This window comes from Cornus florida, unplaced genomic scaffold (assembly GCF_030987335.1).
Source record: "Cornus florida cultivar Cherokee Brave unplaced genomic scaffold, ASM3098733v1 CherokeeBrave_3.0.0_Hap2_Chr05, whole genome shotgun sequence".
Lineage (NCBI taxonomy): Eukaryota > Viridiplantae > Streptophyta > Magnoliopsida > Cornales > Cornaceae > Cornus > Cornus florida.
In genome coordinates this window covers 40244287-40262365 of record NW_026775575.1, presented here as the reverse complement: position 1 = coordinate 40262365, position 18079 = coordinate 40244287, and the positions used below count along the sequence as shown (strand labels likewise).

Here is an 18079-nt window from a genome sequence, read left to right as displayed (position 1 = left end):
TTTTAGGGCAGACACTGGTTGCGATTTAGGGCTTCAAATCATCAATTGGGGACTTCAATAGATCAATTAGGGCTTTAAATCATCAATTGGGGGGACTTTAATCGATCAAATGTCTTCTGTTACTATTGCTATGGAGGAATCCTCAAACCACTTAAACAACAGATAAGAAGAAGAGAAGAGAGAAGAAAAGAAGATACCTGAGATCTTACTGCCGATTACTGCTATGCTATGGAGAAATCCTCACACCAATTCAATGAGAGAGAATAAGAAGAAGATAACAAAACTTAACTAAATGATAGTTTATGTAGTTGAGGGGGTTAGTTGGATAACAAAACAGAAGGGTAATTTCGTCATTTCAAGAGAACAAGGTATTTTGGTCATTATATTGGAGTATATGGTGCACGTGATAAAAAGACGTTAATTTTAGACGGTCAACTAACGGGGAGAGGGTGATATGATATATCTTTAAAAACATGAAATGGTATTATGATAGATTCTGTAGTTGAGGGGGTTAGTAGATAGTTTTTTTTTTTTATAAACAACAGAAGTTTTAAGTTTTTAGCCCTAATAAAAATTTCATTTCAAAATGCTTTTAAATAAACGTGTTTAAGTCCCTAAATTAATTTTGATATGAAATTCTGATACAACAATTAAGAGCCCAATCTGCACTTGTGCCCCAATCTCACGAGAAAAACTTGTGTGTGCCGACCTTATGATGCACCTCACTCACAAAACAAGTGAACCCACCCACCATAAACAAGTTTTTCTCGTGAGATTGGGGCACAAGTGCAGATTGGGCTCTTAATTGTTGTATCAGAAAGATTATGACAAGGATACATGCTAGTGGGAGATTTAATGATAAAAAAATAAAATAAAATAAAAATTCAAATCCAATCATGCAAATCTCGTGTAGCTCCATGGTCCCAACCATCAATTCCACATGTGCATTATTTTAATTTTACCTCATAACTCACAAGTAACTAATAATTTTACCTCACAAATAACTTATACTCACTTGTTCTTATAAAAATTACTCTCTTCAAATACACACTCGGTTTTTTTTTTTTTTTTTTTTTCATCATCAAATACACATTCAGTTCTGGAAGTTAAACACTCTACCAATTAGGCTAATTGATAATTATGAGAAATGATTATCATTCAAATGATATGATTTTCAAAAAGAGGTTGGTTGTTTTAATTTTATTAGAGGAAATATTGTGAGTAAGTGTTTTCTTGAACTTTTTGAAAAATTAAAAAAATTAAATGTAAAAGAGATATATGGCTAGTTTGTAAGTGCACTGTTAATTTTTTATTTTATTTTTATAAATAGATAAAAAAATAATAGGGACAATTATACTTACTGTAGATTGTCTAAATGATATGAATCTTTTTTATAGTTTTAGAAATAACATTGACCTTCCTTGTCAGAATTGACTTTGACTCGAATTTGTTAAATGATTATTATAATTATTGTAATTTTGCATTATAATATATGGGCAAAATAGTCTTTTCAAGCCTTTTAAGGGTATTTCTAGATTTTAAATAAATTTTGAGCATGACATAAACAAATAAAAGTGTCAGATTTTACAAAAAAATGGGAGGTTAGTTATATATTTGAAATTAGAGAGGAGTTCCTGTTATTTGTTAATCTGTAGAGGAGGTAAGTGTAATCAATGTACACGACTTTGAACTATCCCATCTTGTCCTTTTTCAAAACTATCGGACGCCATCTTAATATTCCAATCCAGTTTCGGATTTTCGTGACGTCCACGGTCTCTCGACGTATACACATGTGTATCGATCTCGCTTACTTTAAAGGGCCCAATTTTCTTATTTCGCGCAATTGTTTTTCTTTTTCCTTTTTGGATTTCATTTTAGACAGAGAGAGGAGAGAGAGAGAGAGTGAGCGAGAGAGCGGGAAGCTCTGAAGGTTTCGAAAATGGCGAGCGGAGCAGTGAGAGAAGAGATGGGGACGAACAATCAGGAGAAACGAGACGACGTCGTAGCTATAGATCTTCCAGCTCCCGATGGCTGGAGGAAGAAGGTTTGAGCCCTCTCTCTCCCTCCTCTGTTCTCGATTTCTAATCTCTTTTCACAAATTTGTTTCCCCAATTTGCTGTTCGAATTGGTTAATTACATGTCATTCATACGTATTTTGCTTCATTTGTCGCTTAATTTGTTTTTTTTATTGAGGCTAGGGCTTTTCGGTAGAGGTCTCTGAATGTTTGGAACTACTTAGTGTATTTATTAGTGTATAAAATCTTGTATATAGTTTAATTCTTGCATTTTTGTACCGTATAATTTTGGTGCATTTTCTTGGAGAATTTCAAATTTTATACACGTTGATTCACTGACCTTTCTGATGTATTTATTATTCTGCTTCTTAGGGTTTTTTTCTTGTAATTTATTTATTTTATTATTATTTTTTTTTATGTAGGTTTTATGTGCTTGTGTCTAATTGTGTTGGCTTATTAAGGTAGTCCATATTGAGGGATAGGTAACTTGCTCGTTGTGATATGATAGTTGACAGAGCTTGGGTTGATATTTTCTTTCTTGCGTTATTCCAGCCTAAATTGCATAAGGATTGATTTCCAAGCATAAAACTACTACCTAGTACAAACCAAGTTGACTGATTCTTATGAAGAAAACTGGTTAAATTCCTCATTAGTGATGGTTATTTTGGTCAATTTTGTTACTACAATAGTGACAGTATTTAGCTTGGGAAATTTTCTTGTTACATAAATTATCAAAGCAAGATGATACAAGAATCCACTATCTAAAGTAAAATGGTAAATCCGGTGGCTTAGATATATATATATGAAAAGTAAAATATGAGTAAATTAGCTTAGCTCTTAATGAGAGTAGCCACTCTTTATATATACACACTAAATGAGTACATCAAGCCTTAACATAAGGAGTACATCAAGTCTTAACATAAGGACAAATAAAAGAAAGATAAAAATAAAGTCTGATTTCCTGCAATATGTTTCAACAGGTTTCTTCTAGACAACTAGTTCAAGAGCTTGGCATATTTTACAAAGAAAATAAATGGAATATTTTCCAAGTTTGTGAATCATTTAGGCATGTACTTGGGTCTGGTTGGTGATAATACTCTTATGGCGGCTTTGTGGTGCATTCATATTCATTAATCTTGATTTGAGGTTGAGCCGCTTTGTTCATTTTTCGTCCTTCTGTGTTCAGTGGAATTAGGAAAAGACTATATGGAACTTAAGATTTATGCATCTATTGATTTGAAAAAGTTTTATTATTAAACATTATCAAGGAAAAAAGAATCTTTAAGCTTTGTTGGAAACTTGACCAGGATTTCTGGAAAAACTTGTGTCTAATTTGAATAGCTAAACCAACTTTCATCATACTAAATATTTAACCAATTTACATATCTGGAAAGAACACTGTTGCTTGGTGCTAATAATAACTTAGTTTGACAGGAGCAAAATTGCAATTCCATTGCAATTCCAAGGAAGCTAATGTGTTTGAAAAAAGCTTTATAATAGGTTCATAATCCGCCGCACCCATCTTCGTGCATTGATGGGAATCGAAACCATCATTATTTGAGCGCCTTTCCATGAAATATTTTTACTTATCCAAAAAAAAAATTCTTAATTTTTTTTTTTACTTTCTTCTAGATACAATGATATATACTTGTATGGATCCTTAATTCTAAAAGGCAATAATGTACACACATATAAGATCTTAAAATTTTCTCTTCATTTGGGGTTCTTGCATGGGCCAAATACGGAATTATGTTTTATATGCTGCTGCATGGATGATACATTATGGTGACAGTTGCACTAACATGCAACCAGGAACGGCGTGTATAAACACATACCATCTTGTGTCTCATTGTTAACAATGGTTATTTATACCACTGATGGGAAATTTTTTCCGCATGTATTCTTATTCCCTATAAAAGCTATTCTATGATTATCTCTTTCAATTTCTAATTAATATAATTCCTTTTCTGTTTTTTCTTTTTATTTATTTATTTATTTTTATTTATATTATTATTATTACCTTTAAAGGCTTGCATGTTCCATTTAATATTGATATCTAGAATATGGTTATTTTTTATTTTTTTTTCTTGGATAAGTGGAAAATTTATAGATAAAACATTAATGTACATGGATACAAACAAGGGCATCCCCTTTTAGAGAGCAAGCTGGAAAGAAGAAAAATAAAAACATTAAAATAGCACAGCACAGCAACAGGAGAGACTGTCTCTCAAAATAGAAGATCAAGATAAGCATCAGCAAGATCAACAATATGCCACCAAGCAGACCTAGCCAAATCCTCTGCAACCTTTGATTTGTTGTGTTGGAGTCTCGTGTTCGTCTCTGTACAAAGGTGCCAAATAACTGAGGAGAAAACCAAATTCTGATATCTCTGTTTGGAAATTTAAGCAATAAACCGATTGGTTAATTGCTGAAGATTATAGCAAATAGGAATATTCCATGACAGCAAGTCTGAAAACCATATCCAAACAGACCAAAAGATGATCAAGATCATCGGAAGAAGACCAACAATTATGACAGATAGACACTAAGGTGATGCCTTTCCTCTTCAAGTTTTTATAGCAGAACAATCTGTTCTGAATTGCCAAACAGGTAGATATTGATGCTCTTGGCCTACCACCACTCCAACAAACCTTGAACCAAGAAACTGAATCTTGACGAGCTCTACAAGTGTCCCAGGCAGATTTGAATGTGAAAAGACCATGATTCCATTTAATACGAATTCTAATTAATATAATTCTTTTTTTTTGTTCTTTATTACCTTTAAATGCTCAGCTCACATGTTTCATTTAGTATGTATATTTAGAATTTTTTAGGACTTACATTATATAATATATATGAATAGGTAAAGACATAAGAACAATAATTGTGTATTGTAGGTGGGGTGTTCATATGTCAAGTGTTACAACTAGACAAGTTCATTCTGTTTCACAGGATAGACCTACTCTTGCTTATCATAAGTGCTGAAATAATAGTGATTAGATGATTTTGAACCATGGCTCTGATGATATACTCTATTACACAGTACAACAATGCGACACATGGGTTCAAAGCCATTTGGGATTTATGACTGTATATTCCCTGTGTAATCTTAGATAGGAAAGAATGGACAAAAATTTTCTTACACTGTTCTTTTAATGGGATTTGGTGAAGTACATTTCCTAAATCGTGGGGATAATTCAAATTGCTGGAGGCACATTATTTAGTGTTCCCACCAAACAAAATCCTGTCCATTTGGTGTCATGGTAGGCTTCTGTCTTCCAAATGTTCCAAATTACTTGAATCTTTGTAAGTCCACTGATAAAAAAACCTGTTATTCTTATGCCATGGTGGTTGAACGTTTGACTCTTAATTTATTCTCCTCCTTTGTACACAACTAATATGCTTTGAATATTTTTTCCCATCCAAAGTTTTTAACCGTACACCACATCAAATGTAAAATTCTTTCTAACAGCAGCTTTACTCATTCTCAACTCCAAAAGGAACCTCAGCTAAGTAGATTGTCTCAGGAGTGGTATAATTTGTAGTCTTCACAGCTTGTCTTAATTTTATCTGCAGTATGTTGCCAGTTTTGGGGATCAAGGAATTTCTTGGAGTCTCAGGGAATTGTGATATTCCCTTCCTGTCCTGATTGTCTCAGAAATTATTAATTCTGATAGTGTTGTCGTTCAGGACTTATTAGGGCTTTGGATAAATAATCAATTTTGGCTGGGATGGACAAGGCAGTTTTCAACTACTTCCTTCATCTCCTTCAATCATATGTTTTGTAGTGTCTTCGACTCGTCATAGCTTATCTTAATTTTATCTGGAGTAACCCCAAGGGGATGGCTGAAATGGGTAAGTTACTTGGCCTTGGTGCCTCAGGAAGCATCAGGTTTGAGGTTCGACTCCTCTTGGGTGCAAACAATTCCTTGGAGTGGGGTGTGTGAGTACCAACTAGGAAAAAAAAGAAAAAATTTCTTAGGGGCTCAGGGAATTGTGAACTTCACTTTTTGTCTTGATTGCCTCAGAAATTATTAATTCTGATAGTGTTTGTCATTTAGGACTTCTTAGGGCTTTGGATAAATAATCAATTTTGGCTAGGACAAGGCAGTTTTAAGCTACTTTCTTTATCTCCTTCAATCATATATTTTGATATCTGTTGAAGGATATAAATATTAAAGTTACACCCTCTCCAACAGCTTAAGCTTTTGGAGTAGATGGTTGTTAACATGGTATCAAAGCCAAAGGTCTAGAGTTCAAACCTCGCCGTCACCCTAATTTAAAAATTGAGAAAGCACGTGTTGGACCAAAAGAAGGCCACATGTGAGGGGGGCGTGTTGAAGGATATAAATATTAAAGTTACACCTTCTCCAACAGCTTAAGCTTTTGGAGTAGATGGTTGTTAACAATATCTAAGGAATTAATAAAATTACTATGTACTAACTTTAAGACTTCAATCTATGTAGCCCATTACAAATTAGAGTTGTAACCTTGGGCTGGTCAATTTGAGAATTAAAACAATGCGTACCTTCATTAATTGGTTTGGTTTGATTATACAAAGTAACAAATCACTTGGTTGGGTCATGAGTTTTTTGAAGAAAGAATTGACTAATGACCTGTTGGTAAACCAGAGCAACTAAAGAATCGACTCCTATGTGAAATATATATGTTTTATTTATTTATGAATTTGTAAAAGGTCTTCCAGAGCAACTGGAGAATTGACTTCTATGTGATAAATAAATGTTTCATTTATATGAAAATTTATTTTTCTAATACAATGTACATAATGTAATGTAACATATAATTGTGTAGAATTAATCACAGGTCTTTCTGTGGAGAATAAGTGTCGGATTGTTCGTATCCTCATCCATTTTTTGGAATTTTTGGGCTGTTAATGGCTAACAAACAGAAATGAATGCTGCCAAAAATACAGCAATAAAATAATTTTTCCACATATTCAGTTTTGCCGTGTTTACTAGTCTTTTGTGGGTTGATTGGAATCCTGATTTAAAGGAAAATTTTCATCAGCTGAAGGCCTTATGGTTATGCCTAAGAAATTCAGTTCTTCATATTCTATTTAAAAGTTTTTTACTTCCTAATCTTTAATACTTTCTGATTTGGTATTTTGCTGAAAATGTTGGTGTCTTCGGTTTCTAAGATTAATTTTTATATCTTTGTAATGCATATTCTTTGTTGGATGTTCTGATAAATGTTGCTGAGTGAATCTGTTGTCAACGGTTATAGAGCACCTGTTTTTTCCCTCTCATTTTCTTATCAAAGCAAACCAACTAAAACTAGACTATTTACATTGATGTGGTTTGGGTCCAAACACGGATCGGGCAATTCCAGTTCATTATTGTCAAAACTGAGAATGATGGGTTTTGTTTTCTGCACGTGCTTGCATGTTCCATTTGAACTGATCTCCTCTCCTTGTCTATAGTCACCCGTAATTATATCCGAATGATGCTTCTTGTCTTATCTGTGTATTAGATCACTTGCCGTAAATAACATCCTTCATCATATTCAGTCTTACTGTATAAGTATTGACTCGAGGAATCAGTTGTGGTGTCGTGGACTGATATTGAGTGAGACACAAGGATACACTAGACGTAGGACTCGAGCATTTATGAAACAAAAAATCTAATTCAGTCCAAAAACATGAGGATGTTGTAAATTGTGCGAAATAGATACAAATCGATCATCATCCTTATTGTCCTTATCATCATTATTACTAGATAAACCTTTACATGCCGAGATTATTTCATCTTACTTGTTTGTTGTCAGTCTGAGACACAAACCGAGACTATTTGACCTAGTATCTGCAGTCTTGGGCATGACTTTGAGACCTGCATTTTTTTGTTTATTGTTCATTTTTAGTGTCATATGATGAATTAGCACACTCGTGAGCTGCTTGGTTTTTGCTCATTAATGTCCTCATCAAGTTTCTTAACAAATTAAAGAAACTACAATGATCAATGAAGGCTTTGTCAGCCTCCATTGTCAATTCTTTCCAATTCAGTTGGATATCAACCCAACTTTTGTGTCTTTTTCGTTTTCTTTTCTCTAGGGCTCTCGCATTCTTCACCATCATTGATATTCCACCTTGGAAGCTGAAGGTGATTGTTTCCTCCACAAAGGTTTCACGTTTGTGTTTGTTATGTCATGCAGACAATTAAAAAAAAAAAAAAAAAAAAACCTTTCTTGATACATGTTCGACTCATATCACATATCGTAGTACTTATCGATATATTTATTTTACTCATGGCAATCAATCTGACAATAGTGGACACCCACTGGACATGTAGTAGATATTTTTTTTCAGTTTGAATATTGAGAAAATAAAAATGAGGATGTAATTAAAATGGGTTATGATGAAATATATAGGGAGTTTGGTTCATGTTCAAGAAATAGAAGAGAGGGAAAGAATCCAGTTAGAGTAGTCAAACTATTTATAATTGTAGCCGTTGGTTTGCCCTTTGTAGTATTTGTTGGAAGATTCGTCTTCTCTCTCATCTTGTTGTCAATGTTTTGGATGTGCTCCTTTTTTATTTTTTGTGGATACGGATATCATAGTACTTGATACCCTTATATATTTTACAAAGGAGTTCTCCAATGGTAGATAGGGAGGTGAACTTTAATTTCAGATGCCTTTTGTGTATGTCACGGACTTCGTGAAAATTCAAGGGGATTTTGATGTTCAGAGTAAGGGAATAGAGTTACCTTGATTTGTAAAACGGAAGCTATTATCTCACATTTCAATCTATAGCATTCAACTCTCTCTCTCTTGAATGAGTGCAAAATAAAACTTTTTTGAGACACCTTGAAACTGGAGCTGGATGTGTTAATTTTAAGCGAGACTCCTAAGAAAAGTACGGCTTTTATGGCTATGGTGATGGTGAAAGTGCAAAGGCAAATTTTTGATCGATGCATGCTAGAGCACAAAATTATTGACGTACCTTTATTAGGGTTTTTAAAAATAAAGCAGAAAAGTCTTTGGAGAAGGGGTAAATAAAGAGGTATGGAATTTCAAGAGAGAGAAAATAGATATGAGATTGAGAATATTGACAGAGATAATAGAGAGAGTCCAGAGAAGAGAGAAATGGAAAGAAATAGAGCTAAATAGAATTAACTAAATAGAAAATAGAGATGGAGATATAAGAGATGAGAAAAGGAGGAAAGATTTCAAAGAGGGGGGAGTTGAGGGATGACAAGAAGGGGGGAGAGAGTAAAGCTCTTTTCAATTCCCTCCAATTATTAGTCATCTTTGGGTATTCATCCCATTCTCCATTCATTAGGCTCATTTGTAGACTTGTTAAAGCTTAGAAATGACAAGAGATCTTGAACTCTTCCTATTAGTAGTAGACTAGTAGTATTAGAATAAGAGCTGACTATCTTTCCTGTGACCCTAAAATTTTTCCATACTTTCTAAGCTCAGGCTGATAAGTATAAGGACACGACTCACGAGCTCTGGTCTAAGAGCAAACACTTTATGTAAAATAATGACAAAATTAGGTTTGTGTTTAGTTTTCTCCTCCCAGCATGCCTCTTAGGCAGGTCCATGGTCATTAGTGGAAATGATACTTCTATATGTTAGAAAAAGGAAAGACTAATCCTAAAATCATAAATAAGTATTTATTTCATCTTTATGTTTTTGGGGTTCAGGTAGGCTTTGTTCCTCACCGGAGGAGATGATTGATTTTATTTCTTCTTTGGGACCTTAGGCTCCCTTTGTTGTTTATGGGACACGTTCCCCTTTTGAACGTTTTTTGAATGAATTTGCTTTTTAATCCCAAAAATAAATAAAAATAAAAATAAAAATCCGTAAATAAGTAAAAATATTTTAGCTATATTTGCTCTTAATTTGACTAGTACCATGAAACAATGCCAAAAAGTCGTTCGATCTTCATGTGGTTCCCAAAATTTCTTAGCCGTAGCATGATAACAAGGCCCAGATAGGAAGGTGTGTCCATTTTGCCCTTTTTATTCTAATAATGAGCTACCTGTAGTTTGTATTCTAAAACTAACCACAATTAATAGTTTCTTTGGGTTTCTTTGGTAAGTTGATGACAGATTGTGGGGGCTATGATTTTCTCCTACTTTGAATGCTTTTCTCCCCATGCATTTGTTGGCCGAATTTGAGGCTTATGCTTCCAGTTTCTCTCTCTCCGAATTGATATTCATTTTCTTATTTCCCTTTTTGTCTTTGTTTTACTTTTTAGTTGAAATCATTGATTCAATTTTCATTATTAGTTTGAGGATTAGCTATTTATTTTATTATTATTATTATTTTTGGCTTTGGATTTCAGTTATAATCTATAATTACAATATTCTCTCCTATTTTCAGTTGCTTTTAATTTCTTTCGTTTTCGTTGTGTTTTTTTTTTATTTTTTAACCTAAGATGGGTTTGGTGTTTTAGATTCTTTCTCCCATTTATCTCCAATTGGTACTACTACAATCATTTCAGGAATGTATTCATTTTTAGTTTATCCTTTCTTGTCTTGCCTTGCATGCATTTCAGCCACACTTACTTTATACAGATGTCATTTTTTAGCTATCCAACATTCTTTCCATTAAAGTACGACCGGTCTAGTAGCTTTTTATAAAATTTATCTTTCAAACTTAGTAGGATACACATTCACACAATATTCTATATATTCTCTTCCATTTAATCCAATGATTTTAAATTTATTTGATATCTATTATTTTTTCATTTACTATTATTATTATTATTTTTTATATGATTTTTAAATATGGAATCTAAAACTTAAAAATATACACATCAATGCCTTGAGGCTTGCGCTTACCTCACAGGTTGGAAGCACACTTCTTCTTTTAAATACTGTAGTTGTGTGTGTGCACACATTTCTATCTTGCTCTTCTAGGTAAAGCTGTGCATATTTAGTATACCTTACTGCACTTTTGTACCATAGCTGCCTTCTTGTAGAGAGGAAATGATTTATCGAAAAGTCTCGACTCATGAGATCCTATTGTCAGGGTCACATTCAATCCTTTGAGACTTAATGCTGTTGGAAATGATAATTAGGGGATGCAGAGTAAAATTGATGGGGATTGAGACTCTTATTTTAAGAGGAATAGTGACTGGACCTTTGGGGAGAACACACATACTAACATTGTACTTCTAGAACTTGCCATACGGTTAATATGTTTTTGGGACCTGCATCTGATGAGGAAATGATTTATTCGAAATGTCTCGACTCATGAGTTCCTATTGTCAGGGTCACATTCAATCCTTTGAGACTTAATACTGTTGGAATGAATCATTATGAATTAGTGGATGCAGAGTAACATTGATGGGGATTGGAGACTCTTAGTCTTTTAAGAGGAATAGTGACTGGACCCTTGGGGAGAACACACATACTAACATTGTACTTCTAAAACTTGCCATACGGTTAATATGTTTTTGGGACCTGCATCTGATGTGCATGTGATGTCTTTGAATAGACTGCTTAGCTATTTTAGGAATGAGTTTAGCATGCTTGAATACTGGCTAGAGAATTTTACTCAAGGGCGGCTAAAATCTTGCCACGGGAAGAAAAGAAAAAATCAGAAAACTTGTAAACTATGCCAAATGTAATACATCTTTTGAGATTTGTACAGTGGGTCCATGGTTTTTGTTTATATTTAAGTCAAGGTGGGCTCTTTCGCTTTCTTATGCCCCAAATGTTGGCATATTTGCTACTTGATAGTGGATGGGTTGAAACTGCCTAAATGGATTCCACAGATTTCCTTGGGATTTGTTGCCGCTCAGAAGTCCTTGTGCTAAGTGCAAATTAGTTCCAGTCATTAGATATAAGGTATTTAATGTGTTCATGAAGCTTTGGAGTTGAGCAATGAATGCAAGATTTTTTTCCCCTGTAAGGAACAATGAATGCATGTTGAGTGAAGGATATGATGTACTTTTAATGGAGTAGGTACTGTTTTGTTGGGCATCCCCCTGAAGGCATGTTTGGTTGAATTGTTTTGTTATTATAAGATGTTAGGAGCCAACTTTTATAACATTTCTGAACCCAGTTGCCCTAAGTGTCTATCAACATGTGGATCATGTATGTTTTGTCTATTTATATTGGGAATTGATGTGGTTTGTAATTTTGATGACATGAGTCAATTTCCAAAAGATTTATGAACCCTGACAAACTGTCTATGAACATGTAGATCATGTTTGTTTTAGCCTACTTCTATTGGGAACTGGATCACTTTTAGGCTTCATAGCTCATAATAAGCAGCTTTTGGTAAAACATACAAATTAAAATGCTTTATCTCTAGCAATTGGGGACCCAATATCTTTATAAGGTTTCTGAACTAACTTGATTTTATCGTAATCATAAAGCACCCCTGTTGCCTTTTTTACTGCTGCAAGTTTACCCCCACGGCATCTGCTTGAACTCGAAATATAGATGGAATGGCAATACTGATGGCTGGACTGCAATACCATGGACAACTATTAGAGTAATGTTTTGGTTTAATAGGCTTCACCAATTGGAAATCTGGTCCTTATCTCAGTTTGATGGGTGATTGCTGGATAGTTGAAGAAATATGAGAAATTGTGGTCATATACATTATGTAGGATTTTAGCTATGGTGTTCTGTATGTCGATATGTTGGTGGTCTATGACGTTACTGTTTTAGAAATATTCAAAACCCTAGCTAGGTGCCCTGCCTGAGTTTTATTTTATTTATTTATTTATTTTTATTTTACTTGAGGTTGTTTTCAATAAACTTAATATGATCATTTTTATTTCAATGCACTGACACAGATTAGTTTCTTTGAGTCCATAAGGTGCTGGGCCGCCGAAACATATGGTGATTGAGTTCTTAAATGGGATTTAATGTAAGTGTTTTTATGGAGGTCACATGTTGGCATTCTTGGATCTCAAGTCATATAGTTGTCAGAACTTTAATGATGATTTTCTTATGGCACAAAGAATTCGACAATGTCTATTGGATTTTTATCGAAAACATACCTTAGTTAGCGTTGCTTTGTACTGTTTTTGGCGGACTAGGATATTGATTACTAACTATGGTCTTATTCTGTCATGTGATGTATAAAATAAAATATCATTGTATATTTTCAACTGCTCTAATAGTGGCTCGATGATGCTATTACTCCAATGCTTGTCTTGGGAATGGATGGCAAAACATATAGGAAAATTACTAGCCTTCAGATGGGAGCTGACTCGAGAGGTAACTCACTGTTTATCCATTTTATGTACTGAAATGTACTGTTGGCTTTGATATTTGTCAAAATATCATTTTTAGCTTTATTGTCCAGTGCTGCATTTTCTTTGGTGGGTGATGATTTGTCACCATCTGGTAACTGGTAAAATTAGTTTTCATTTGTTAGAGAAGTTGAATGATGGGCTGATTTTGAGAACCGAGTCCCAAGTCACCTAGATGAGTAGGCATTTGTCAAACATGAGCATTAGTATTCCCAGTGAGCTTTACAGTGTTGCCTGGTTTTTCTAGGAGTTTCCTAGTAGCGATCTAGGAAATCCTTTAAACTGATGACTAAAAGTACTATCTGTTTAATTCTCAAAATTGAGTTTATATGCAATTTAGGGATTCCACTGATCCGTTAATTCCTCAAAGTAGGGGTTTGAGGTCCTCTACCATTTCGTAGGAAACACATATATGTTAGTGCCATGTGCTCCCCAGCCAACTCCTCTCCTCGTGTCACAGATTTTGACGAGGAGAGCAGATGTAAAAGAAAAGCCATGGAAGGAGAGCCAAAATGAAGTCAAGGACTCTTCAGATATGAGAAAAGGAGGGCAAGGAGGAACAAACTCTTAAATTTTCAAGGGAAAAAGCTCAGTTTGATTCCTAGCTGATGTCATGCATGATTCATGGGAAAACCCTGGCTGTTTAGCTTCACTATGGGTATGCATTTATATTTTTTTCAGATGTATGAGTTGAGGACTTAGAGGCCCATTGTGTGGTGCAATAGTAAAAGACTGGGCTTCCAAGTATGAGAATACATGTATGAGTATGAGGAGAGCCATTTTGGGCAAATAACGTCAAAGGGTACGTTTATTCCCATCAGAGTACTCTCAATTAATAGAGATACATTGGGTAATGACCCCACTCTATTTTTCAATTCCGTGTTATAAGTGGAGATTGGGATCGTAATGGAATTGTGTGAATGAGTGGGATTTACAATTTCACAAAACAGTCCAAAATTCCTCTTGGTTATTATCAGAAATTGAAGACATTTCGGTTCATGAACCCTTTTTTGTAATAATATTAATTTACTTTAGTTGTATCTTGTGGGTTATGTGTCCTCGGTAAGCACACATAATCTGGTCAGGCAATAAGCCAACTTCTTGGTAGTGGAACAAATATGACAGTTAATGGAGAATTCTTTCTGATTTCTGGAGAGGGAGAAGAACAATTCCAAATGTATTAAAGAATCATCTGAAATGGAATTCTGTAGGGAGATTTATGTGAGATCTGTCCTAGAAGTGCTTCTGCATGTAATTTGTCCTTTATTTGCTCAAATAAACCGTTCACAATAGCAGATACTTTTGCAGTTGGAAGAACTGGATTTGGTAATAGAGTTGTTTTCTTACAGCTCTCAAAAGTGACATGGAAGTGTCATCCTCAAATAGTCAGTAGATAACATTTTCCTCCATATCCCAGTCGCCGCAGCTTTTTGTCACCATTTTTTTATTTACTTGTTAATACCATATTCAGAGAATTTATTAGTTCTTTGACCTTTAAAGCTTGTAGTAGAATTGGTTAAAAATGTTGGTAATGCTCCTTTGTTTCATGTGCATTTTGGAAGGAAAGCAATTACATTCTTTGGCAATACTGAGGCTTTGGTGGACTGGAAATGATTATATAATCGCTATTTATACCTGATAACTAGTTCACATTCTTATAAATGAGATTGCCTAGATCTACTTCTCTTTAGGTATGATGAAATTTGGGACTGGCTACCCTTAGGTTCGATTTGATTCGCGGAAAAGGAAAAGACAACATGAAAGGAATCACATTTCCGTGTTCGCTTATCTCGGAAAATAGGAGGCAGAAAGAAAATGCTATTGGAAAGTAAAGGACAATTTTAAGATTTTACTTGTCATTTCCCTTTCCCTTCTCTTGATTCCAAACTATTTTTGAGGAGTTATGTTGATTTCTAATTTTATCATGTATGAGAGGAATTATGAAGGAAATTGTTTCCCTTTTACTTTTCCTTTCCTTTCCTTCACTATATGTGTGAGCTAAGCAGAGTCTGGTTTAATATGTCTCTTGAGAAGATTATTATTATTATTATTGTTTGGTAGAACACACTGGATATATTTGAATGGTGAATTTCCTTTTTAGTTCGGAATATTTGAGGCGAAGGAAAAGGAAGCAAGAAGGGCAAAGGATATGTGCAAACCAAACAAAGCCTTAGTGTTTGTTATTGTTTAATTTGTTTTTGTTGGAATCTTTCTTCTAAGGAGTTTGTTTTAGTTCTTGGCTACCATGTTGTATTGCTTATCGTGCGGATGTTTCAAGATGCAAGTGTTATCCCATGTTGTGGTTGCTATATTTACTCGGGTTTGCAAAATAAGTGATGGATCAGAGCATTTTACCAGCCTGTATTCTTTTGATATGATTCCTGAGTAACTATAAACTCTTTCCTTTAATTTGGATTTTCAAATTGCTGTATTGAATTAATGTATGCGTGTATTTTTAACGGACAGTTCACTCCAAAGAAAGGTGGAAGTGGAACTCCTCGGAGAAACGAGATAGTGTTTATTTCTCCTACTGGCGAGGAGATCAGGAACAAGAAACACTTAGACCAGTATCTCAGATCTCACCCTGGAGGTGTTTCTGCCTCTGACTTTGACTGGGGCGCAGGTATGTACCTTTCATCTCTTTGTATGTGTGAACCAAACAAAAGCTCAAAAACATTGAGACTGCGCTGATTATATTATTAAATAAATGCCAGTAACAAATTAATTGAGTTGTATCTGCTGATATACTGCAATGAACAGGTGACACTCCAAGGCGTTCAGCAAGAATAAATGAGAAATCAAAGGCAACTGAAACACCAGAACCTGAGCCTCCTAAGAAAGTGCAGAAAAAATCAAGTTCAAAGAAGGGAGTGAAAAAGGAGGAAGAAAAAATTGGCGGGGAAGGTGAGAATGCAGAAGATAAAGCTGCTTCTGTAGAAGAAACCAAAGGAGTTGCAGAAGTGGAAATGAAAGATGTGGAGGATGCAGGTAACCTTAACAAAGGAAAGGTTGCTAGTGAGGAAGCTATTGCAGCTGAGGATACTGTTAAGGACTCTCAGCAGAAAACCGAGATAAAAACTGACGAGACAGACATGGAGAAGGTGGAGAATCCAGAAGCCAACACCGAGGAAACTTCTGTTGCAAAGGAAGAAGATGCTGAGAATAAGTCACTGCCAATGCCAGGTCTGGAGGAAAATAAGGTGGAGAATCCAGAAGCCAACACCGAGGGAACTTCTGTTGCAAAGGAAGAAGATGCTGAGAATAAGCCACTGCCAATGCCAGGTCTGGAGGAAGCGAAGAAAGAGCAGACACAGCCTGAAGCTCCATCCCAAGCTCTGGTGCCCGGTGAGACTGCAAAGTCCGAGCAAGAAGAGAAAATCATAATGGATGCAGCACCTGAGGTGCCTGATGCAAAGCTTGCCAAGGAGTCTGAGACTGTTGAAGTGGAACAAAAGGAGAGTGCTGCAGAGGAAGTGGGCGATATTGTTGTTAAAGCAGACGGTGACAGCCTGAAGGAGGAGGGCCAAGATGGGGGGAAAACCGTGGAAAGTCACTCAATCAGTTGTGGTGATGCAGCTCATGAGCCCAAGGCATCTCAAGTTAGCTGCTGAAGTCTCTTTAGGCTCCATGTATTCTTATAATTACTAAGCCCACAGAGTCGTTAAGTTCTTTTCATCTACTCTTTTTGTTCAGTTAGGTAACTGACCGATAATGATATATGTGTTCTGCAATCGGCATTAGGTTTCTTAGAGCAATTAATTGATGCTGTATTAACAGTTATTATCGTAGTCAGTTGCACACGTTTAGATAAACTTGTTAACTTGGTATTGCACAATTCTTGACAGTGCTTGCCTGTAATCTTAGTATCTGTTCATCTTGTAAACCTTATGCTATATTTACTTTTTCCTATCTGGATATGTTTTACTTTCGGACCTAATTGCATTTATTTGTTGTCGGCGACGATGGACAGAAGAAACTCAGTGGTCGAATGCAGGATCCCATGAGCTGATATGTGTATTAAGGTGAGTGTTATTGAAGCATGCAGTCTAAAACGTGCTTTGAAAGCGCTCGATTGTATTCTTCTGAGGTCTAGGAGGAGGAAACAACCTTGGTGAGGGATGTGCTGTTAAAGCCAGCGCGGTTGCCCGGTACTTGCTCGCCGGACGGACAACCATATCTTCGTTTGCTAGTAATTTGTTGTTCACTTCGCTTTGTGGGTGATATTGCGTTTGAAACAAGATACAAACCCATGAAATGTTTGAAATATTGATGTTTGATATAAGTTTAATAGATTAACAATCAATGACAATTTGCTGACACTAGCAAGGTTATTTTTAAATGTAAAGAAAATGTTACCCTTAGTTTTAGATATGAAATTACTTTAACACCCTTATTTTAAGAGGAAAATAACCCTGAACAATATTGTTGCAACCCTTTTTTAAATTGTGATACTTTTTAAATATATATTTTTTTACTTGAATACTTTTTGACTTTCTTACCCGAAATTGTAACCTATTAGTACTTTTTCCTTTATCACATCTAATGTAACCAAGTAGTTCTTCTTACCTCTTCAAAATTGAAAGGTGAGGATTCAAGTACTGAAACCCTAGTGGATCAAATTCTCTCTCCGATTTCTTTTATGCAATTCTCTCTATATCTGCCCAACCACTTGTCTTCAACATCTTCTCTCTTCCAATTACATCTGTTTCATTCCCTATTTAACAACTAGACTCCAAAACTTGAAACCCTACCAAAGTTCTCTCTCTAAACATAACCATACATCTCCATATATCTTACTCCTGTGTCCCAAAAATAAGTATCATGTTT

General features: G+C 35.0%; 1 protein-coding gene across 1 annotated transcript; it reads left to right on the top strand.

Moving 5' to 3' along the window:
- The first annotated feature begins 1801 nt into the window (after nt 1–1801).
- On the top strand, nt 1802–17161 carry LOC132306342 (methyl-CpG-binding domain-containing protein 11-like). Its single transcript, XM_059803700.1, has 3 exons — nt 1802–2044; nt 15719–15875; nt 16013–17161. Exons 1-3 carry the CDS (start codon nt 1940–1942, stop codon nt 16861–16863), a joined length of 1113 nt encoding a protein of 370 aa, XP_059659683.1. The 5' UTR covers nt 1802–1939; the 3' UTR covers nt 16864–17161.
- Nucleotides 17162–18079: the final 918 nt, after the last annotated feature.